Source organism: Anas platyrhynchos, chromosome 1 (genome assembly GCF_047663525.1).
Source record: "Anas platyrhynchos isolate ZD024472 breed Pekin duck chromosome 1, IASCAAS_PekinDuck_T2T, whole genome shotgun sequence".
Taxonomy (NCBI): domain Eukaryota; kingdom Metazoa; phylum Chordata; class Aves; order Anseriformes; family Anatidae; genus Anas; species Anas platyrhynchos.
The window spans coordinates 14,779,696-14,804,245 of NC_092587.1; the positions used below are offsets into that span (position 1 = coordinate 14,779,696).

General features: G+C 38.6%; 1 protein-coding gene across 3 annotated transcripts in view; it reads left to right on the forward strand.

Annotated features, from left to right (window-relative positions):
* The window catches only part of PIK3CG (phosphatidylinositol-4,5-bisphosphate 3-kinase catalytic subunit gamma), a 36,734-nt gene extending 12,564 nt beyond the window's left edge, over window positions 1-24,170 (forward strand). For all 3 annotated transcript variants that reach the window (XM_072032638.1, XM_072032622.1, XM_072032631.1), the window contains exons 3-11: window positions 352-417; window positions 516-741; window positions 3,984-4,087; window positions 5,735-5,881; window positions 6,617-6,707; window positions 10,685-10,815; window positions 12,930-13,041; window positions 16,839-16,996; window positions 22,157-24,170. In XM_072032638.1, the coding sequence (XP_071888739.1) occupies window positions 352-417; window positions 516-741; window positions 3,984-4,087; window positions 5,735-5,881; window positions 6,617-6,707; window positions 10,685-10,815; window positions 12,930-13,041; window positions 16,839-16,996; window positions 22,157-22,438 (1,317 nt within the window). In that variant the 3' untranslated portion in view covers window positions 22,439-24,170. The remainder of the gene's footprint in view (window positions 1-351; window positions 418-515; window positions 742-3,983; window positions 4,088-5,734; window positions 5,882-6,616; window positions 6,708-10,684; window positions 10,816-12,929; window positions 13,042-16,838; window positions 16,997-22,156) is intronic.
* The last annotated feature ends 380 nt before the right edge of the window (window positions 24,171-24,550 follow it).

Consider the following 24,550-nt stretch of genomic DNA (forward strand, 5'->3'; position numbering starts at 1 on the left):
TTATTGGTTTTTGCTGTGGCCTGAAAATGGTGTTGGGTTGTTTCACTGGCATTCATGAGCTCGGATTGGTCTCACTGCTTAGCCAGCCCCTGCCTTGCTTTTATTTGTGCCATCAATAACAAATCTGAAAAGAACTTGTTGCAGATAGAAGGAGCTTGCTGAATGAAGCACGCACAAACAAAGGCATTTATTTGTTCTTCAATGTTGTTTTCTCCAAAGGCCTGTTTTATTACAGTTTCTTCTCTTACATCAGTGTATTCTGTATGTCATCTGTAAAGTATTAAATGCAACTATAAAATGTAAGTGCCTTAAATATGTTACTAACATGTCTTCTCTGTTTGTGCTACTCAGGCTGTGAAATTTGAGCCGTACCATGACAGTGCATTAGCTAGATTTCTGCTAAAACGGGGTTTGAGGGTAAGTACTTTAAAATACAGCCAACTCATGCTACATTACTGGCAACATGTCAAGAAATTGTCACGTGTGCTAATTGTAATGTTTTACTTCACCTCTAGAACAAAAGAATCGGTCACTTCTTGTTTTGGTTTTTAAGAAGCGAGATTGCCCAGTCCATGCACTACCAGCAGAGATTTGCTGTGATCCTGGAAGCCTATCTTAGGGGCTGTGGAAAAGCAATGCTGCACGATTTCATGAAACAGGTTCAAGTAATTGAATTGCTGCATAAAGTCACAATGGAGATAAAATCGGTTTCTGCAGAAAAATACGATGTCACTTCTCAAGGTATGCACTAACAGGCGTTTCTACATTTGTAATAGTATTGTTTTTCCCTTTGAGTGTGAAAATATAGACATCAAATTGTACTGTTTATTAAAAAAAATCATGGATAGATGATGCTGTAGATATCTGTCTACACAGACAGTCAAAGGGTGCTGTTAGTACTTTTTATAAAATGCCAGTGTAAGTTGATAGTGATTGAACTAATAATACATTTGTTTGCTCTTTCCACCCCAAAAAGAAGGAATATTATTATTGTAGACCGTACATTTTCATGCTGCTTTAACTTATCTTCATGAACCTCATGCCATGCAACTGGGAGGTTAAGATCTTGTACATGTCCTTTAGTTCAATGCCAGCACTGGAAAAAGTACCGACCCAGGGCACAAACATTAACTGGAAATGAACACAAACAAGGACACTTGCCAAGAAACACAGCCTTATCCTAAGCAGTCACTCCAGCACCCTTGGCAAGACCATGGAAGAGTTGAGGACAGTCTCTGCTAGGTCACAAAGAAGCTGGTGGATCAGCCCTGAATCAGAGCACATCTTTGGTGCTTTGTGATGTGATGAATAGGAGTCCTGTGAGACACAAATGTGGTATTGTTGCTTTCAGTTCCTGTAAGCACTGCTTTGGAAACAGGGTTTTTTGTTTTGTTTTGTTTTACCGACTTCCTTAAAAGCTTTTTTGTCATTATTCCTGTTAGTTGCTTGGAGCTGGGACTAAGTGCACGAGACATATGACAATATTCAAATCCTAAAAGCAGTGGAGAGAGACCAGCTCCTCCCGTGTGTTCAGCCTAGTGTGTTCTAGGCCACAAAGTCCTTGGTTCAGAAAGTCATTCCTGCTCTGGTTACATGGAGATGGCTGGGGTGGTGGTCAGGATGCAGATGTTCTTGCAGACCTTGTCTGGAGGAGTGAGGAGGCCTCTGAGGAGCTGCCTGTTGTACTTACTGGCTGGTAGGAGAGATTGTTTGGGGTTGGAGATTCCTCTATCAAAACCATGGTATAAACACAGAGCATTGGGTACTGCCTTTGTTACTAAAATTGTTTGTCACTTGAAAAAGTCACTTTCTGAAATCACAAAGAAATTTAAAGGGAAATATGCATTTATTCTTCAATATATGTGGTATCAGTTACATTGCCACATAATGTGAATCACAAGACTTACTAAATGAATATGAAATATTCTTGGTAAACAGCATTTTAAATTTATCTAAAAGTGCTATATAATCTAAACACATTTGGTCAGATTCAAATGCTTCAGAAAGAAACTTACAGCCTTGCAGATGTACGTCTGTAGCAGCAGTGGTTTCCATAATGCATTATCTGTGAGGGGTATGTGGGAAAAGAAGAAAAGTTTCAGGAGAAAGCAATCACATTAACACCCACCAGATTTTGAAATTAAACAATCTCTGTATTTAATCTACAGCAGAACAGTTAGAGAAGTCTTACATAATTGACATTTCCACTGAATAAGGCTTCCATTCAGACTGTCCTACTAATGACATATCTAGTTTAATTTATTCTCAGATTACTGAGGATATAATTTTTCCTATAGGCGTTCTATACTTCTTAATTTTTTTAAATGTATTTCCTAAGGTTTCTTGCTTAGCTTATTGCTTATTTGCCCTACCATTCCTAATACTCTTATTTATTTATATTTTAAGCCTGAATGCTTTAGACTGTTTCATTTCATTCTGTCATGCTGACTCCTCTAATTCTTGTATATATTTTTCTTCCTCTCATGCTTGTGGATTTTTTATATTTTTTTAATTTGCTTTTAGGTCTGTGGTACTCCAGTAGTAATCATGCCATCAAACTTTCACTTTTCATGTAATCTCTTTGTTTATACTTAAACATAACAAGTAATAATAAATAAGTTCTTAAGATCATAGTATTACCAGCTTAGATAGGATTGTCTGCTTTCATCACCACTGTATTAGATGATTTGTCTTCCAAGTATGTGCCTTTGCAGCTGTTTCTTTTCTTAAAATGCATAGTACTTTGTTCTTAAGCTAGGTCAACTTGGAAATTGTTTTAGCAAGTGCTTTTGCTTGTGTTTTAAAATCAGCTAACGCCTAATTTTTACTGTCAGCTCCTGTATCTTTGCTGTCAGATTTATTTTTTTTTTTTAACCATTCACATCAATTGCCTGGCATTTCTAGATACTTCTTTTAGAAAAGCATTTAGAATAGGTTTCCCATGTGTATTGTGTGAATTCTCTTTGCTTGACTTTCTTAATTGGATGGCAGTTTTGAAATGTCATAATTTTGTATATATTAGGTATCCAGGTCCATGGCAAACTTTCTCGTTAAAATATTTCTTTGCTTTCTAATTTTTAGCACCAAAAGTTCTTGAACATGTGTATTTAGTCTCTGTTGTGTAGGTTCATTATTTTTTCTTTAGAGTAGCATTCAGGTATTTCTCCTAACAAAGGGTAATATCCAATGTCTTGCTTATATTTCTCAGGCCTGTTAGCTGAGATGAGCAGAGTGCATCACGTATGGTATTATGCACACTGCTTCAAGCTAAAGACTCAAAAGCTTGAGGTTTTATGAATAAAGAGATTGAGTTTATATGTAAACATAAAAAAACCTTGTATTTTTAAAATAAGCTGCAAATTTTCTTCTTCCTGGAATGTGAGGTTAACAAGGCTGCAACAGGAAACCTTGGATGGTAAATTCAGTATCTCTGTAGTTGAATGCCTTATGGTTATAGTACACAATGCTCCAAGAATTCAAAAGCCGTGAGTCTGGCTGTAAGTGCAATGAGATAGGTCAAAATAATGGAAAATGCTGGGTGCTTTTAGTTGCTTCTTCCTTCTGAGCCTTTGAAGTAGATGTATCGATTTTTCCTTGGCAGTTATAAGGTCAAAATATATTTTTGTGTGTTGTACTGTGTTGTTTTGCTCTTTTTAAATGAAGAGTGACATTTTAATGTAATCTCCTAAACCCTAGAGATAGTCTTCAGAAGAACACCAAGCACTGTGTAGTACTTTCAACACCGTGTAGAGGGCTCATGATTTGTGAGATGCTTGAAGACTTTAGCATTAAGTGTCTGAAACAGCTCCATTCATAAAGCAAGTTTTCCTTCTTTCTTCAAATGAGAACATCCTTGAGGAAAGCAATTTAAAACTAAATGGGGACTCTCTTAGCTAAATCGTGATGCTTAACAAGTTTGATATGCTATAACTTTTTTCCTTCCAACTTCTGATTTCAATAACTTTTCTTACTTGCAATTGCAGTTATTGCACAGCTTAGACAGAAGCTTGAAAAACTACAGAGCAGCAAACTTCCAGAAAGTTTTAGAGTCCCATATGATCCTGGGCTACGAGCAGGAGCCCTAGTGGTAAGTAGTACAAATCCTTTTTTGAAAAAGAATCTCCTATTTGCAAGTATGTTTCATTTGGTAAAAATTTTTGCATGAAATATGATGATACCCCGCAAGTCAGTCAGTAGGGTACTCATTTGGGTAACTGATATTATTTCTCCATATCTGTCCATGTTTCTGCTAACTAAACATGTGCCTTGGTGCACAGGCTACAGCCTAGTCTATCTTCAGACCGAAAGAGCTGACACCTCCCAGCTGGGCACAACAGAGGTACTGTGAGAACAGAAGTCAATTCAAACATTATTTACTCAAGAATATAAAATTTCTGACTTCTTCAAAATCTTAGTTTAAATATCATCATTTTTTATACTTTTTTTAACATTTAGACTTCATTGATTTAACATTTTAATAAAAAATAGACTTCAAAATAAAACATATTTCAGGGTTTTCTAGTTTTCCTTCACAACAGGAAGCGTGCAGCCCTACCAGGACCTTCCTAGATACAGGAAGCAATTAATTTACAAAGGAAAGTAGTTATGCCCAAAAATAGATGGGCTACAGCCTTTCATTTTTTTTTCTTCAAACTGTATGAACAGACACATTTGATACAATGAGCTACATTGGTAAGCTTTAATTTCTTCTTCATTCTAGCAAGTGTTACTTGTTCATAAGCTTAAAATCCTCTTAGCCTGAAATTTGAACATTCTAAACCAGATATGAGGAGCAAAATCAGTGTTTCTAGTACATTCGAAGATAAGCATTTTTTTCTTAAAAAAAAATAATTGTAAAAACTGTTTTCTTTCAAACTGCAAGCTCAGAACCTCAATCTACAAAACACAAATATTCCAAAATACTCTTTTTCTGGCATTAATTCGGTCAGCTCTCAAATACTAGCGTGCAAATGCTTTTTTAGATGCCTAGATCTAGATTTAGATCCTAGATTTTAGATGCCTTTACTGTACATGGTTGTGTTCCAACAAAGACCTAGGAATTTCAGAATGGAAAGTGTTAATACTACTCTTTCATGTTAGACATAATTAGTTGAGAAAACATTTGAAATTATGTAATTTCTGTAGTTTCATTGTTGAACTTCTCAAGATTAAAAATCTAGCAAAGCTAAATGAGTGTTTATTCTGTTATTTTATGAATTATTATGTTAAATTACTTTCACAAGTGCCATTTTCCACATGAATTTGACTGAATGATTTGCTTAGGAAATTGAATTAAATCAAGCACTCTGGAATAACCGAGGTGACTAGAAGTCATGAGGGTAGATGATGTGGCAAATCGCATTGGACAACTATTATTTTCCTGGTTTGCAAAGCAGCTCTCAGAGTGCTGTTGGGAAGTTCAATATTTGCCAATTATGTCAGAAGCTTTTATTCCTGGTTCAAAAGTTCTTTCTGTCCGAAGCAGATTTACAAGTTAAATCCAGTTTCAGAGAGTCAGGGCATGCCTTTCCCTTTATCATGGAGGGTGTTAAAAGCTTTGCAGGTTCAGGAGGTTTTCGGTGGCAGCTGAGTACCATTCTTTACATGTCATTTCAGCGTGTTTCGTGTGGTATAACAGGTTGAAGGCTTGTGAACTACTCTGTAGCTGACGTATGAAAAGGTTAGCTGTGTTATGTTGGAGTACAATGCCTAGCAATAAATGTGTCTTTCACAGATAGAAAAATGTAAAGTGATGGCATCTAAGAAGAAGCCCCTGTGGCTTGAGTTTAAATGTGCAGATCCAACCGCTCTATCAAATGAAACCATAGGCATCATCTTCAAACACGGTGATGACCTCCGCCAGGACATGCTTATTTTACAGGTATGATAGCTAAAATGCTGTGTTACAGCTGTAAAGTGAATAGTGTGAATGTTTAACTATTGTTTTACTTGTCAGAAATGTACGCGTTTTCTTTACTGTCCACATGAAATAGGAGGCTGTCTTTCATTTTTTAAGCTGTATGAGAAGCTGATATTAAAACTGGATCTTCTTTTTGTACTACAGTGTTTTATGTTACTGCTACCCTGTTTTTTCCTGCCATATGCCATCCATACTCCACATTTTAGTGTTCTAGAGAAGGAATCTGTTATTTAGTGCAAGATGGCCTGGTTTCCAAAGAGTTTCTATGATTTATTTATGCAATGGGTGAAGTTACAAATGAAAAAGAAATTGGCAGGTACCATTGCTGCAGTAATATTTCATCAATTGTTCTGACAAACTGGCTTGTTAGCACTTTTGGTAGTATTTATGGGGGAAAATGGGTGTACTTACTAATGTGTTCAATCTCATATCATGTAGAAATCACACAAGGTACTTATTAATACTTTATAAAACACCAGAGAGAGCCTGAGCACAGGACAGGATAGGAAATATTAATCCGGGTTCTGTAAGTGATAATCTTAAATGGCTGAATGCTTTCTGTGTTTATCTCTCAAGCAGCAAAAGACAAGTAAGCTCAGCCCTGTCTCAGACGTATGGGTGGTATTATTTCTGTGAGTAATAAATAATGCCCAAACAACTTGAAATAACTTAGTGTATGCATTTTGTTTTTACTAGATTCTTCGAATTATGGAATCCATTTGGGAAGCAGAATCCTTGGACCTCTGTTTGCTACCGTATGGCTGTATTTCTACAGGGAACAAAATAGGTATGAGATCATGCTTACTGTAATTAGAAATTTAATATCATTTATTCATACTTGGCATGAAGAAGTGGTGAAAGTGAATGACTTATTCCAGGTGTTTTTTAATGTATTAATAAGAACAAAACAGAGAAAAGGATTAAACTAACAAAACATCTGTGTTTTTTCTTGACCTAAAACTTCATACCTTGTACTACATAAAAGCAACAACATTAGTTAACAGGCTGTTCAGTCAATAGTCCTCATTGGGCATTAGATCATCTGTTTTCTAGAATTTATGCTGGGAGAAATCAAGGAGATGCTTTTGAAGCTTCCAGGAGGACCATGTGATGGTGTGTAGAGCAGCTTGATTAGCTTGGGAAAAGTCCATTTACACCCAGAAATGCCAAACTGATTTATAATTTGTACTTTCTGATGGCTCCAAGCTGACTCACTGTGATTGAGTTTGCATATATTATGTATCCTAGCACATCCACTTTGTACAGTTTCCTAGTACCCAGATAATACAGAATTGTTTGTAGAGTTAATTTTACTGACCAGTTCATGAACAACTGGCTGGAGGAAAAACCTCCTTGATGTAGAAAAGTCAGCCATGTCCAAATGAAGCTTTGGTGCTGAAAAGAACACTTTGGCAGGTATAAACCATGCATCAGTGAGACGGATTAACAAGTACTGCTCTGCCATTTACTCAAAGCCTGGACATGTGTAAAAATTATTAAGGTTGTTAACTCCTGTCATCTGTGTGGTTAGCAGTATGATAGTAACTGCGTGGATAGATAAAGTAATGATAATATAAATACTGCCACATATCTCCCATCATCTCCAGCTTTTTACTTCTATTTTCTTTCTACAATATATTTTGCTTTATGGATTGAAGAATGATGAACTGAGTTGCAATAAAATTAAGAATTCTTTTTAATAAATACCTGCAATATACTTCCTCTCTAAAATACATTGCCACATCAAATTTTTATCATCTTTTCTTTTGGCTTCAAGATTTCTCAGCAATGCAGAGAACCCAGTCTTGCTGATAAAATAATCAGTTGCATGACACACAAGAGTTTCCTTAATATAAGTGTTTTAAACCTAAATAAATCATATTGGTAGAATTCTAATAAAGGAAATGGAACACGATATATCAAAATCCTAACTGCACTTTGACTGTAAATACAAGAGTTGTGTTGTTTTGGGGCTTTTTACCCTTATGTAGGTTATAAAAAAACAACTATTTTCTTTTAGACAGATTTCAGGATTTTGTTTAATTTTATTTAAAATCATCTTAAGGCAATGTAACATATTGAAATAATTGGGGAAAATGCAGGAATTCTGCTAGTGACCATAGCATTCTCATATCCAACTTAGAGACTTCAGGTTTCTTTCATGAATTCTTAATTGACTCCCCATTCTTTGGTTTTTGATTAGGAAATAATTGTTAGTTTTCCTACTTGCATGGTGGAGATGTAAGAATTTAGCACCCCCCCAGCACCACAGTAGGGGCATGGTTAATCACATAAAGGCTTCTGTTCCTTTTGCTGAGAATACCTGCAGCCTATATTAGTAATACCCAATCTGGGGCGCTTTGATGTAGAGCTTATGCGTGTTTGGAACACAGCCAAAGAGTGGTGACATGCAAACATTTACTTCATGATACTAATTTGTGGTTTTCTTCCAAGCTGCTTCTTCCCTACCTCATAATATTTCCGTGAAACTTGGGGCATTCTCTGTGTATTTACACCAGGACAATACCACATTTTACACTGAGTATAAGAAAACAGCCGAGCATCTTACAGATTTCCTGACACCTGGCTGGTATCCCCTACTGTATAGATCTTTCTCAGTCTGCTGGAGACATCTGCATTTAATGCAGTTTGCAGTGTAGGAAACATCTGCCCTCTCCACTGCTGCTGCCAAATAGACCTCAGGAGGAAGAACTTTCTCTTCTGTGTATCACCAGTAAAAGATCGTACCCTATTATCTCTCCCCTTGACGTTGCCATATGTTCCTGGCTCGGCAGAGCAATTATCACTACTTACTAAGCTGTATCACTGCCAAATTTAAAAAGTTCAAGCTGGCACATAATGTAAAAGTCACCTGCTTTAGTACCACAGATCCCTAGAAACTCTGTGGATTCCTCCCAGTTGAATGCAGCTCAGTTGAGACACTTTTTCCCAGTAACTGAAGCCTAAGACTAACCATACCTACAGAGAGACAGATCTGTATTTAGAGGGTTTTGCCAGTAGAGATTTACTATTTCAGCATTTTATTTTTATTTTTACCTTGGTGCCTTTAAAGTATTTACTCAGGCAGAATAATCTCTACAACATTTTGTGTAGGTTTTGTATCAGTCTTTTGGCACTACAGTGAAGAATGATCAGTAAAAGGTTTCCGTGAGCATCTGCTTTAAAATCTGCAGGCTTTTCACACTGCTAATCAATACAGCTTTGCTGGGAGAACTTGAAAATGAAAGCAGAAGATGCCTCCTGCAACAGCTCCACTCCCCTGGAATCAAGAAGCTGTTGACCGGTAGAGGGAGATTTGTGAGCACAGAAGGGGGAAGCTTTCAACAGCTGGAATGTGATCTGGAGCTCACTGAGGAGGAAAACAGCTTGACAAGCACAAACCAAAATGCATTTTTTTAAATTGGTGGTGGTGGTTTTTGGAGGTCATATTTCCACAATAGTTTAGTTACAAACAAAACCACGTCTTTTTCATGACAGAGGAAATACCACCAGGGGAGAATTTATCTATGCATAGAAGACAGAGGAGAATTTATCTATGCATGGAGCTGGAGATTACTATTCTTTTTTCTGTTACTGAAAAGTTTGCACATAATTCACTACTTGCAGAAGAGTAGGACTATGAATAAGTAGAAATCTGTTTCAGATAGTCAAACTGAATCCAAATCAGAAACTGCTTTGAGTCACTTCTGAGAGGAAGGGATATTTCTGTTTGGTTACTTATCATTCAGCTGGAACTGACGCCAGGCTTTTACCTATAAGAAACTGTTGAACTTGAACTGGAGGAAGAAAATATATTTCCAGTTACCAAATAAATTCATCTGAAATCTGACCTTCCTTCATACAGGCATATAGAATATAAGAGGAGACCACATCTGCTGGTCTTGGCTACAGTGCAGCATTGCAATGTAGCCTCCCTTTCTTCTTTCTCTCTCTAGGGTACCCTATTTTTGTATGACTTGTTAGTATGAATGGTAAATTCCATGTTTCTACACATATTGCTGTGATGCACTGATTTGATTTTGTGAGGATCTGTTCAGTTTTGGGACTTTCACCCTTGTCTGCTGCGACCCTCCCATGGCCAGTGGGAAAAAGACTGGTTGTTGGATTGTGTTTCTCTCCTGGTGAAGAGCAGTGTGTCCTTACTGACTTGTACCAACGTGTACGCACCTACAGCAAGAGTTTTCCACCAGCAACCCACTGGCACGCTGGTATTCCTGAACCTTTTTGTGTGTATGCACATGAAAGCTTAAATGGGATTTACTGTGGGAGGGCCCACAATAGCTCTATCTGCATCACTGCTCCTCTGGTATCACTTTTGTTTCTAGGCTACCCCAAGGCTGTGGCTTCTCTTCAGCTCCTCAAATCGGTGAAGCTGGGAAGAAGCTTTTCAGCAAGTGGGTGGTACCCAGGCTCCTGTAGGGTATCAGGACAGGAGAGGTGGTTTCTCTGCTCAGGAAAAGCCTCGTGCAGCCTCACGCACACTCATTGCCTGATTCTTTCCATTTTAAAAGGTTTTACATTCTTATGGAAGAGTTCAGGATGCCTGGGTAGTTCGGAGCTCTGGCTGGCTTCAGCCAGGAGTGGGCAAGAACCACTGTTGCTTGTAAAATAAACAGCTGCTCACAAGCAATGATATTATGTGGTTGGTATAAAAACTGCAGTTTAAAATATTATTTTGCATATTATATATGCTTTAATGTACATTTAATATAAATTCTGGCTTTTCTCCTTTGCTTTCTGTAGGAATGATTGAAATTGTGAAAGATGCTACAACAATTGCCAAAATCCAGCAGAGTACAGTTGGTAACACCGGCGCATTTAAGGATGAAATACTCAACCAGTGGCTGAAGGAAAGATGTGTCATTGAGGAGAAGGTGAGTTCTTTGAAATTTGAAATAGGGTGTTGTGGTTTAACCCTTCAGGAAGCTAAGCACAACAGAGCTGTTTGCTTACTCTGCCCCACAGTGGGATGGAGGAGAGAATCAGGGGAAAAACACCTAAAACTTGTGTGATGAAATGAAGACAGTTTACTACCCAGCAACAACTAAAACATCGCTGTGCTGTCAACATTATTTTCCTCCTAAATCTGAAACATGGCACCATACCAGCTCCTGTGAAGAAGATTAACTGTGCCCCAGCCTAAAGCAGGACACAGAGTTTTACAATGCACCCTACTAATTGAGGGTTTCTAACTGTAACACGGTTGTGTTTACGGTTTTGTTACTTAAGTGAGTTTGAAAAATCCATTCATTTTCCCTTCACTCAGCTGTGAGCATTTGTGAAAGAGCCTTCTGCATCCAGCTGGCAGCCGGGCTCCTGAGTAACAGGATGCTTTAGAAATGGCTCCTTTGTCAGTGTTATTTGGAAGTGATACACGAGGAGCAGATTGAAAGGACATCTAGGAGCGCTGAGAGGCAGTGTGGCTTTAGAGTATTTTAAGCACAGGTTTGGGTACTCACAACTCCTTTATTTAGGAAGCCAATTCCTTATTCTTATTCACTGGATAAGGAGTTGGCTTAAAGGCTGCACCCAGTGAGTTCCAGTCAATGACTCTGTGTCCAAATGGAAGCCAGTGATGAGCAATGTCCCTCAGGGGTCTGTCCTGGGACCGGCTCTGTTTAATATCTTTGTCAATGACACAGGCAGTGGGATCAAGTGCACCCTCAGCAAGTTTGCAGATGACACCAAGCTGAGTGGGGCAGTCGATACCCCAGAAGGAAGGGATGCCATCCTAAGGGACCTGGATGAGCTTGAGAAGTAGGCCTATGTGAACCTAGTGAGGTTCAACAAGTCCAAGTGCAAGGTGCTGCACCTGGGTTGGGGCAATCCCAGACATGAGCACAGACTGGAAGAAGAACTCATTGAGAGCAGTCCTGCAGAGAAGGATTTGGGGGTTCTGGTGGACAAAAGGCTTGACACGAGCCAACAGCGTGTGCCTGCAGCCCAGAAGGCCAACTGCGTCCTGGGCTGCATCAACAGAGGGGTGGCCAGCAGGGGAGGGAGGGGATTGTGCCCCTCTGCTCTGCCCTTGGGAGGCCCCACCTGGAGCCCTGCAACTGGGTCTGGGGCCCCCAGCACAAGAAGGGTGTGGGGCTGTTAGAGCAGGTCCAGAGGAGGGCCACAGAGATGATCAGAGGGCTGGAGCACCTCTCCTGTGAAGAAGGGCTGAGGGAGATGGGGTTGTTCAGCCTGGAGAAGAAAAGGCTCCAGGGAGACATTGCAGCTTTTCAATACTTAACTGGTCTTATAAAAAAAGATGGAGAACAACTTTTTGCTCAGACAGACAATGAAAGAACAAGGGGGAATGGTTTTAAACTAAAAGAGTAGAGATTTAGATGAGGTGTTAGGAGGAAATTCTTCACTCAAAAGGTGCTGAGGCACTGGAACAGGTTGCCCAGAGGAGCTGTGGATGCCCCGTTGTGTTTTGATCCATCTGGGCAGCTGAACTCCACCACAGCCACTCTCTCACTCCCCCTCCTTAAAGGGAAAGGGGGAGAAAACACGTTGCAAAGGGCTCAAGGGTTGAAATAAGGATGGGGAGATCGCTCAACAATTATTGTCACGGGCAAAAAAGACTCAACGTAGGAAGATTAAGGTAATTTATTACCTGTTACTAACAAGCTAGAGCAGTGAGAACCTAAAAGCAAACTAAAAACACCTTCTCCCCATTCACTGTCTTCTGCACCCTCTCCCCAAGCAGCACAGGGGAATGAGGAATGAGGAAAGGCTCCCCACGCTTCCCCTTATTCTTTCTCAGATGGTGTGAACAACTGTACGCTTATTTTACTTGAGCTAAGGTGTAGAGCCACAGCCAGTGCAGTGCAGGTTATGATCATAATCTCTGCTGTGCAACAGTGTTCTTTTTAAGACAGTTTGTTTAACTTTTGCTTGATACACATTGGCAGAAAGGCATACAAATTTGAGAATGACTGAAGAAATGTTAGTTTGTAGCACTGAAGCATTTAACATCTCTAATATCTATTTTTAGTTTCAGGCAGCTGTGGAAAGGTTTGTTTATTCCTGTGCTGGATACTGTGTGGCAACCTTTGTACTTGGAATAGGAGACAGACACAACGATAACATTATGATTACAGAAACAGGTGAGTTTGGGCTTGTTGATGGTTGTTGTGTTTGTTTTTTTTTTTTTGAGATTTTCGAGGAAGATGTGAGGCCAGCTGATGTGATTTTTTTGGACTTCAGCAAGGCTTTTGACACGGTTTCCCATAGGATCCTACTGGACAAAACGTCCACCATAGAGCTAAATAAAAACATCATACGATGGGTGAGCAATTGGCTAACGGGCAGGGCCCAAAGGGTTATGGTGAATGGCGCTGCGTCAGGCTGGCGGGCGGTCACTAGTGGGGTCCCTCAAGGCTCCATTTTAGGGCCGGTACTTTTCAATATTTTTATAAACGATCTGGATGTAGGAATAGAAGGTATTTTGAGCAAGTTTGCCGATGACACCAAACTTGGAGGAGTTGTGGACTCGAATGAGGGTGGAAAGGCCTTGCAGAGGGATCTGGATAGGTTGGAGAGCTGGGCGATCGCCAACCGCATGAAGTTCAATAAGAGCAAGTGCCGGGTCCTGCACCTGGGACGGGGAAACCCTGGCTGCACGTACAGACTGGGCGATGAGATGCTGGAGAGCAGCCTAGAAGAGAGGGATCTGGGGGTCGTGGTAGACAGCAAGTTGAATATGAGCCAGCAGTGTGCCCTGGCAGCCAGGAGGGCCAACCGTGTCCTGGGGTGCATCAAGCACGGCATCGCTAGTAGGTCAAGGGAGGTGATTGTCCCGCTCTACTCTGCGCTGGTGCGGCCTCACCTCGAGTACTGTGTGCAGTTCTGGGCACCACAGTATAAAAAGGACATGAAACTGTTGGAGAGTGTCCAGAGGAGGGCTACGAAGATGGTGAAAGGCCTGGAGGGGAAGACGTACGAGGAACGGCTGAGGGCACTGGGCCTGTTCAGCCTGGAGAAGAGGAGGCTGAGGGGAGACCTCATCGCAGTCTACAACTTCCTCGTAAGGGGGTGTCGAGAGGCAGGAGACCTTTTCTCCATTAACACCAGCGACAGGACCCGCGGGAACGGGGTTAAGCTGAGGCAGGGGAAGTTTAGGCTTGACATCAGGAGGGGGTTCTTCACAGAGAGAGTGGTTGCACACTGGAACAGGCTCCCCAGGGAAGTGGTCACAGCACCGAGCCTGACTGAATTTAAGAAGAGATTGGACTGTGCGCTTAGTCACATGGTCTGAACTTTTGGGTAGACCTGTGCGGTGTCAAGAGTTGGACTTGATGATCCTTAAGGGTCCCTTCCAACTCAGGATATTCTATGATTCTATGATTCTATGACTGTCTACACTTCACTAGATTTATGTTTTAATCTAATAAATATTTCATGTAACAATGAATGAAGAAAAAGTATCCAGTTCTGTCAGCATTGCTTACAAATTCAGGTATTTGGGTGACATTGAAGCCTATCATCGCCCCTTTTGGCCTTCTTAGAAGCTCTAGATATTTATCATTAACAATGCAGTTCTTTTCCAAGGATGAGTTTGTTGCAAACTAAGTCATGAGGAATGTAAAAGTAATCTTTATGTCTAGATACAAGATCTAAAAGCCAAAAAAATTCACAAAGGAGACAGCTATTCACCTGCTGTCAGAATGCAGATGTTACTGGACTGTGTGTTACTGGAAGAACATAACTGGTTTATATACCTTTGTAGAAAATCCTAGAAAGTGTACGTGGAGTGTGGTGGTTTTGCTACTGAAGTCTGCGGGATGGTTTGTCATAGGACAAAAGGGTTCCTTGTTTACCAGAACACAAAGTGACATCAAACTGAATGCCAAGCTGCAGTGATTTTATAGTGGCAGATAACCTTAGGTGCACAAACACCAGCTTCTATTTTTCCTTTTAAACATAAGCATAATCAGAAAAGTGAGCATACTAAAAGCAATTTAAACATAAGCATACTAAAGCAGGGGCAAAGCACACTTGACAAATTGGCACCTTTAAGATTAATCACACCCACTAATGAACTAAAATTGGGGAAATTATCAGTCTCTCATACTCTCTGCAACATCAGAGATCTTCGCTGGGCGGCACCCCTGGACCAACCAACAAGAGCTACCCTGAGCTTGAGTTGGGGAGATACTCTTGCAGGGTTGCTGCTTTTGGTCACCTGACTGAAGAGCTGATGCAAGAGCACCAGGTGTGTTTCCAGAAGGTTGCTGGTCCGTGAATACCAGACTGTTGTCTACTTAACATCAATGTCTAGAGGAGGACATTGTCTAGACCATTCACAAGTAACTCAGTAGGTCAACACAACCGTGTCAGCTGTGAATAGTCCATTGATATGTTTAAAGATGTGATAAATCACAGATTTCTTTGTGTAAGTTGGCTGTGCAAGCATGTTACATGAGCATTCTGTGGCCCTTTTGTCCCATGCCAAACCTGAGGAAAGAAGCATCTCACCATGTGGTGGCAAGCCTCCTGAAAGAACCTAAATTTTTTGTATTACAAATCTTGGCAATTATTTCTGTGACTGTGTAGTGATTCACCCCCAATTTTACTTCTCTATGTAAGTCCCAGAAAGGACCCCGGATCAAGCAGTACATATGAAGGGGTTTTATTTGGTCTAAGAAATTTACTTCTGGTTTCATGAGCTTGTTACTTCATAATTAGTCTTCACATAACGTGAAGAGACAGAAAATACTTTTGGGCTTAGTTAGATGACTGTATATTTAATATTAATCATATTGTAGTTAAAGTTTTACTAGTTGAAGGCTGGAGAGAGGAAGTACCCTGAAGGCAGAAATGAGCTAATTGGAGACTACAATAATAATAAAAAAAAAAAGTTCACCAGAAGTCCTTGAGGGAAAAAAAAGAAAAAGGCTCTAAATTCAACATTAATATATACATAGTACTATAAGTATTATGTAATTCAGTGTAAGTGCCTCTTGGCAGAAAATTGAGGGACAGGTCAGTAGAAAGGGAGACAGTGAAGGAAAGGTTATTCATGTGTAATCAGGAGCAGGTTAGCAGGAGAGTTTAGCACAGGCTGTCTTGAACAACAGAAGCCAGAAGGATGTGGGGTAGGTTATGGGGACTCGAAAGCTGCCTGAAATGCTGGAACATCTAAGGATGGTCCCCCTAAGGGTCACTACCAAGTATCATCCTACATCATTTGATGTTTCATCTTTTTATGTACATATGCCATTATTACAAATTACTACAAATACATGTTTTTAAGTAAACATTCTCTTTACATCTTGTCTGCCAACCAAAGTAATAAAGTAATCTGAAGAGCGGCAGGGCACTCTGGTCCTACAGATGTAGCAGTCCTTAAAAATGGATTTTTTTCATCACTTTCTTGGGACCTGATAATGTACCACGATCTCAAAGTTATCCAGAGGGTGGTAAGGCAAACTTATTCAGTACAAGAAGGTACATAAATTGGTAATGCAGCTCGGTGAGGAAGAAGCATGTTCTAGTGCCTGGCATTAGCCAAGGAGCTGGACAGCGCCAGAATCCCTGGGAATGTGTAAGGTAATCAGAAGCCTGTTCCATGCAGTGATGTGCTGGAATCTGTTTGTTAGGGAGCTGAGGCATCCAAATTAATCCTTGCTTCATTTTTGAAAAGTTGTGAGTGTATATTTAGAAAACACAGCAGTTGGGCCTGGTTTTTAACAACTTCCAAAGACAAACAAAAAGTAGCTTTGCCAGGAGGACATGATTATGTATTTCAAAAAAAAAAAGAGAGAAAATAGTGTTTTCTGATGAACTAAAGAACAATCATATTTACCCCCAAAAAAGAGATTGTGGAAATCTAGTTGAATCCAAATAAGTGTTCTTGACAATTTATTGTATTCGAGCCTAACTGTGACTTCTTTTTATGAAGGTAACCTTTTTCATATTGATTTCGGACATATTCTTGGGAATTACAAAAGCTTCCTTGGAATTAATAAGGAAAGAGTTCCTTTTGTGCTGACTCCGGATTTTCTGTTTGTCATGGGGACTTCCGGAAAGAAGACAAGTCTCCATTTCCACAAATTTCAGGTAAAGTGAATATTTAGCTGTAAGTCAATTAAGCAGTGTTTGTTACTCTCTGAAATGAACATTAGTGCCTTAGATTTCAAAGGCCTGTGCTCCTGGGTATTATGTTAATAAAATTTACCGAATCGTAATACAATTCTGGGATATTTTAGCTCCAGCTAAAAGCAAACATTATCTGTAGGATTATGGGAACTAGGATGCAAACACCCACAAAGCCACACTGACAGGTTTCAGTTAGCAGCAGACCAGACAGGCAGTCCTTTCTTTGTTTCTTGTTTGGATCGAAAATATTTGGGGGGGGACATCAGTATTTGTGACAGTAGAGGAGACTGACAGCATTAAGCAGAGACCTCTGTGTAGTCCAAGTAGGTGCTCCTCATCTGGCTGTGCCAGTGTTACTCCTCCTGCTTCTGCTCTCTTGTCCTGGGGCTCAGCTTACTGCATCTGGACAGAAATGTACAGTGGTACTAAACCATATCACATTCTGGTTTTGTGAAGCGGATGGACTTAATGCTCTGAAAGAGAAGAAAAGTGCTAAAAATTTATTCTATTGCAGTTTCAGTTTGAAAGTGAACAAAAACAGTTGTGATTTTGTTAACCTTGTGTAGGACCTCGGCAAGGAGGAGACAAAGCAAAATGTTGTTTAGTATGTTTAGTGAAGTGTCTGAGAGCATGGCTGAGCAGAGATAAATGTGTATCTGGAGCAGTATTCCTGTGCACAACTTCAAGAACTTTAAATATGTGCCTGATTTGAAAGGAAGTTCCATGTATGATAAAAAGAAAAAGTCTCCCCCAGTCTTAGACTCAGAGCAGAAGACTAAATCAGATGTCTGGATTCTCTTTGGATGAACCAGTCTTTCTGACATGGTAAGGGGTTTGTTTTTCAGTTATAAGTACCTACTGTTGGATAGTGAATACATCCCTTTGAACATACACGTTATTGTACAGCAAATATCGAGGCAATTGTCATCCTTGAGCTCAGACCTCTGAAAATAACCAAACAACCAGGTGTGATTTTTGAATCTTTATTTGGCACAAGGCCTAGCTTTATTACAGTGTGGGTGTTTCGAAGGGGGCTTGTAGCTCAAATGGTTTAGAAGCAGGGTAGGTTTTGCTCTGGAAGTGGGGAATGCTGAGCCTGTGCTCTTAAAGAAGCCTGCAACCTGTTGTGCATACAAGAAGGGTGGCCGTTCAGCAGCTGTAAGCCTTCCCCACATGTGGGGCCAGAACACCCATCTGGGATATTTCATCTCATAGAAAGCGTCTGGTTTGGAAGCAGAAAACAGTTCAAAATATGAAAGCGTGCTAATAGAGAATTGGAAGAGTAGCAACGTCTTACTGTCTACAGAGAGGTGATGTTGTGTTAGTGTATATGGATCATGCAGCTCTTCAGAGAATGCCTGACCTTTACTGCAGCAGCTCAAATACCAAAAGTAACAGGAGGTGATTTTGGTCTTAGCAGTTCTTTGGTAAGCAATGCCTTTGTAATACAGTAGCAAGTCCTGGCTTTGACTGAATACAATTTCTTATTTTTATTTTTTTTTTTACTCTGACTGTTCAGAAATGCTGTGATAGTGCCAGTATCAGTTCCATTAGTGTCGTTAACCAGTTGAGCAGCGATTAACAAGCTTTACCTTTGTGAACTGTGACTGTGGTATGTGACCTGGTCATTTTAAGTGGGGTGATTTAGACACAGACAGAGTAATACTGACTGAAAAAAATGTGAGTTCATGTATAGTTCTGCTTCATTACGTACTGTTAACAACCTGCTATACTGGTACTACATTAAAAGGTTTTTCTAAGAAAGGCTTTTCTGTCTCAAAGACCAACAAAAAGAAAGCTGAAAGCAAAATACTTTTATACAAGTAAAACAGTAACATGGAGCAGGACATGCATCACATATTTTGCTGGAAAGAAACACTTTTTAAATTATATGTTCAGAGTACAAAAGTAAACAAAATGATAACTTTACTTTTCAACTGGCTGGTTTTATCGTGTTTCCTAATAGGGATTCATTCATTGTGCCTGCTGACTCATTCAAGTATTAATGGAGAAGTCTCAGCATTTATCCTTCATTAATTTTTAAGAGCATCTCTCATTAATTTGTACTTCAGCTACATTAAATATGTTGTACTTTAGAGGAATCCTTTGTTTTTACAGGCCTTAGTCTTTTAATATTTGAAAATATCTATGAGTTTTTTAATTTTATTTCTCTGTCACCTATTGGATAGAGTCCCTACAGATATGTTAGCCACAGCTCATACTGCAGGCGACAGAGAAGGCTTATTAGACAGGTAACTTTGATTAAATCCACTGCCACCAAGTATAGCTAGTTATTGCTGAACTTTTAAAGCTGTCAGTGGCGTGGCAGCCTTTATGAAACTGGCAGCAAAGCTCACTTCTATTAGCTGTTAGTCTGAATTTTGAGTCCCTTTTTGTTTGTTTTTCTCACAATGGTTTAAAAAAAAATAGATGCCAGAGGTTATTAATGACATGACAGAAATGTTTAGCAGAAAACAATATTTGATAAGCATGACTTAATCTGAGAAGACAAGTATTTTTCTGTACCATCTGTGAATTTTTCAGATGCCTCAGTACTGTCCAGATTTCTCCTCCTGTAAGTGTCAAATGTGGTAGCATTTCCTTTCCAGCCTTTGGCTGAAACCCGTGCAACTTTTTTACTCCTATGTGCATGCAAGTTTTTCACTTAGAAGATCTAAGTTTTTCAGTAGGATGACCTTCCTGGTCTTTAGAGCTTTGTCCACATAGCTGTCATTAGTTCCCCTCAATTTTTCTTTACTAGTTTTTCCATTGAGTTATGAATGAACTTTCATTCATTATATCTCATTTATTTAATTAATTATTTTTTTCATTACTTTACCCCGCTGACTTGGTCTGTATTTTCACTGCTAATCCAATAATCTCTTCTGGTTGTACCATTTGTTTCCAAATAAAGGTGACAGAAAGACGAAGGATGTACAATTCATCACTGAAAAACACTTTTTCTGTATTATACTGTACAGGAAAGGGATGACCTATATAACAGAACTTGGACAGTTTATATTAAAAAAATGTTTGACCTTTAGGATACTAACACTTATGACAATTTCAAGCTGTCAAATTAATCAATTGTTCTTTGTTGTCTATTGGATAAGGGGGGTTGGTTTCTCCTCAGCTCCTCTCATTCTGCCCGTGGCTTTATATTAGTCAACAGTTTTTTTCCTAATCCCATGGTATTCACATACCCTTGACACACACATCTGTGTTACTTTTGATTCTCTCAGCCTTTCTCAGAAGTAACAAAAATGACTTTTCTTGAAAGATGTTAATTCAACCCCCTGTTCAATTCCTGCCTGAATAAATAACTGTAACAAGCAGATGCAGATTTTTTTAATCTTTTGAATTCTTACAAGGACTGCCTTTGAGATGTAGTGATGCCAGTTTCTTGACTGCATAATTGTTTCTCTGTCTTCAGACACCTTCAGTAGCAAAATATATCATCCATAGAGAAATGCAAAACCTTCTTTGATATAACTATAAAGAGCTTTCATCTCTTTCAAGAGGAACAAAACACACGCTAACTCTTGTGACAAGATTTCCCTGTTTGAAGTTGATACACATAAGTAGAATTTTTTTTTCCTAGTGTCATGGAGAGAAACTAATCCCTGTGAAAAGATGGTTGTGTTTTCTATTGTAAATTGTGCTTTGACCATTGCAATTCATCTTCTGCTTTGCAAGAACTAAACTGACATTAGAGTTTGTAAGTTCTCATCTTATTTTGGGACAGGATTTATTTGGAAATTTAGAGAGAAAGATTTAAGGGCCCAGGCAATAGAGAAGAAAAAAAAATAAGAAAGAAAGAAACCCTACAGACAGATCTTCAAAGTATCATCTTTCTTCCTTTGTATCTTCCTAACCTGTCTGGTTGTTTGTCCTGATGATGCTGATGTGAACAGTGATAGATGTTAAGATTATTTGTGCAATTCTTACTGTTTCTAAGGAACAAGAAAAACCCATACACCATGTGAAAAATAAACCGAATTCCAGAGAGCTAATGAGATTTGGTAGGATTTACGTTAAAACACACACATTTCATATAATTTTTAAATACATACATATAAATTTCTGGAAATGTTAATATGAATATTTAGTTGGGTAAAAATCAGCATTGCTTCAGCTTAGGTTTTAATAGTAGCAGCCTTCCTGGAAATATTTCTCATCTTTTTACATTTCTGCATTGCAGGTCCAATTTAACTTTGTAATGTTTGATTGATTTCTTCGTTGCATTGTTTTCCTTAAAATGTTATTTCTAAAAGTAAATGAGTAATAAATTTAATACAAGAAATAATCATTTCAATTTATGTATCAGTCACTTATCATTAAGTATTCTTTCAAAAGGCATTTCATGTTTTTCCAAGCTGCAGAAATTTCATTCTTCTAAAGTTTATGCTGCTAAGCACAGATTATTTATATATGGAAGTGAAAATGCAATTAAAAAACAACAACAAGAACAATAATCCATTGAATCCAGTATGACAGTAAACATAGCAGTCCTAAAGCCAGGCAGCGTGCCTGAGTTCAAACTAGAGCTGTCAGATGGAAAAATTCCACAGAACACCAAGCCTGAAAAACCTTCTCCATTAGCAAGCCATCACCTCTGCACGTTTTATAGACGTATATATAAAATGAAGAATAGACCCCTGGAGGTGCTGCTTTGTTCTGTATCACTTGCTGTCCCACAGTCTTTAAATGGGAACCTACCAGCTTTAGAGGAAGATGATGAATTACTGCTGGCTCTTTAACAGTCGTGGGAAGGGATTATACAACAGGGAAATTAATCTGAAATCTTGGTGAAGCCAAGGCTTTACGCTCTAGCAATTAATATAATATTATTAAACAGCGCCTTTTGTTTGTACACCAGAAGAGGACTTGTTGCCCTCAGGTGTGTTCATGAATGAAGTAAAAGCGAGCAAGGGATGCAGACATCAATTTAATGTTTCTGCTCAGATGAACAGCTCCCTTGGGTCTCCTCTGTCTGATGTGTGCCAGTAATTGAATAGTGCTGGTCAGTGAGAGCACTTCATACCTGAGTTCCTGTGAAAATCTTAAACCATCCATTTCAGTTGACCTCATCAATTAACAAACAATTCTTCTCTTTTGTAGGATGTATGCGTGAAGGCTTATTTAGCTCTTCGACATCACACAAACCTGCTGATCATCCTGTTCTCCATGATGCTAATGACTGGAATGCCCCAATTAACCAGCAAAGAGGATATCGAATATATCCGGGATGCACTGACAGTAGGGAAAAGCGAAGAAGATGCCAAAAAGCATTTTCTTGATCAGATAGAGGTTTGCAGGGATAAGGGCTGGACTGTGCAATTTAACTGGTTTTTACATCTTGTGCTTGGAATCAAGCAAGGAGTAGAAAAGCATTCTGCTTAACATTTTATGTAAATTAGCTGTAGGTGTGAATAGGAAGTTAGCGAATCTACATGTTATTATTTATGCATTCCGAATAAATGAGCAGTCGAAACTGCCTTTACTTTGCTGGCAGCTTAAATGGATCTTCAAAAAGGCAAGGGCTTTTGCTTTGCTGCTCCAGAAGATCTTCCTGCAGTGAAGATCTTTTTATTTTTTCCTGAATGCCTAATGATGTTTCAAGTTGCTGGATTCTGTTACCTAGCTGCTTTGCTGATGTGGCCTGCTTTTTTTTTTTCTTTAGTAATAGTGAAGGAGGAGCTTGAGTAAGATGATAACCTGTAAACTCCAATAGAAATTTTCCGTGGTATTACCTTAATTGTTCATGAGGGTCAAGCCCTTCAAATGGGGAAAAAGAGTCAATTTAAAATACATTGAAATGCCTGTAGGAAATGTATTTCTTTCTCAGGATGGTTTACACTCAAGTGTTCTTCACCCACATCACTCCCCTTTGTCCCTTTCCTAACATTTTGTTCTTTTTGGATTTTTAATGTGTTGTCAGTAGGTAACAGCTTTGATTCTACTGTTAGAAGAAATTCCCTTACTGTTATTTTAGCCTGTGACATACACAGCTGAGCATGACTGTCGCTCCAGGAGAACTTCAGAGTTCCCTGGAAGCTCCTCAGGTTTGAACCTGAAATTTTGAAGGTTTATTTTTGGAAGTTTTTTTTACTGTATTTTTTTAATGGGGAAGGTCCGTATTATATTACAGATTATATTCTTACTGTAAATTTACTCAAATGCCACCTGTATAGTAAAAGCTTTATAGAAAAAGCAATGGTACTTCCTTACTCCTCAGAGAAAAGTCCTTACAGAAGAGTAATTGACATTTTACCAAATATTCAAGAAACCCAAAGTTATTTATTCTTTGGAGATATATTTTCAGGATATACCCATAAGGAATTTAAGTATAATCTTTGAAATTGTGTATATTTTGCTATTTATTTTTAAATTCTTGAAGAGACTATACTACTGAAAAGCTATTTATGAAAGAAAAAGAAACCTTATCTTTAATTTCAATATTTAAACTTTAAAGAGGAAAAAATGGGCAGTGTCAAGCAGAATTTTAACTTGTGTTCTGTAGGATACCTGCAAATCATGTGGTCTCCCTACAGTAAGAAAAAAAAATAGCATGAGTTAGTCTGTGACTTCAATTATTATAGTATACTTCCTCCTAATTGATTTTTACCAAAGAGAGAAGATGGCTTACAATATTGCTTTTTTGCACTTGTGCCTGTGTAATTTCTTCTTTCATAGTAGTTTTACATGGGTTTTACATTACATTTACATGATTAACTGAATTTTGTAATTCTGTTATCATTTGCTTCGATAATTTCACAGAACTTTTAAGATTTTAACTACTGCTGCCACTGTTACTACTGAGTGTATTCTGGAAGGATTTTTAATAAATGTACTGTAATTGGTGTCTCTGTCAAGAGACACAGGCAACCTCTTTTTGAAATATAGATATTTAGTTGGTTACTGTGCACAGCAATATTTTTGATGTATATGACAGACTCAGTTAAGGAAATCTAAAAAGTTAAAATGTAGAATATTTTGTTGTTCTATTATCATTCTCTACAAGATAGGCTTAAGAACGTACTAAAATATAAACTAAATGGTGAATATTGTCTGTAAAATCATATTTTTAGATTTGTATTTTGTAGATCTGAAATAAATTGACATGTTCTATTCATTTGATTTTCCTTCATGAATAAGCACTTTCCCCCCAAAATATCAGTAAATATTGTCACCCAGTCATTTCAAGACTGTGTAGTCTCAGTAAGAAAGCATATCCAAAGTTCCACTTAGAGGAATTATTTTAGTTCCATATTAATAACTTCAGAGAATATCAAATATCTTCAATTTTAAGAGTCTATAGTGTTAGAATTTCAATTACTATAATGGTAAAGTGTGAAAAGAATATTACCATTTTATAGCAGCACTTAATTCATTCCTGTTTTGTTCTTTAAAGAAAAATCTGAAGATTTTAGTAAGTTCCTGGTTTTAAAAGAACAGGTAAATCTACTGCTAAATTCAAATGCAACATGGTCAAGTAAATGCTAATCACAATTT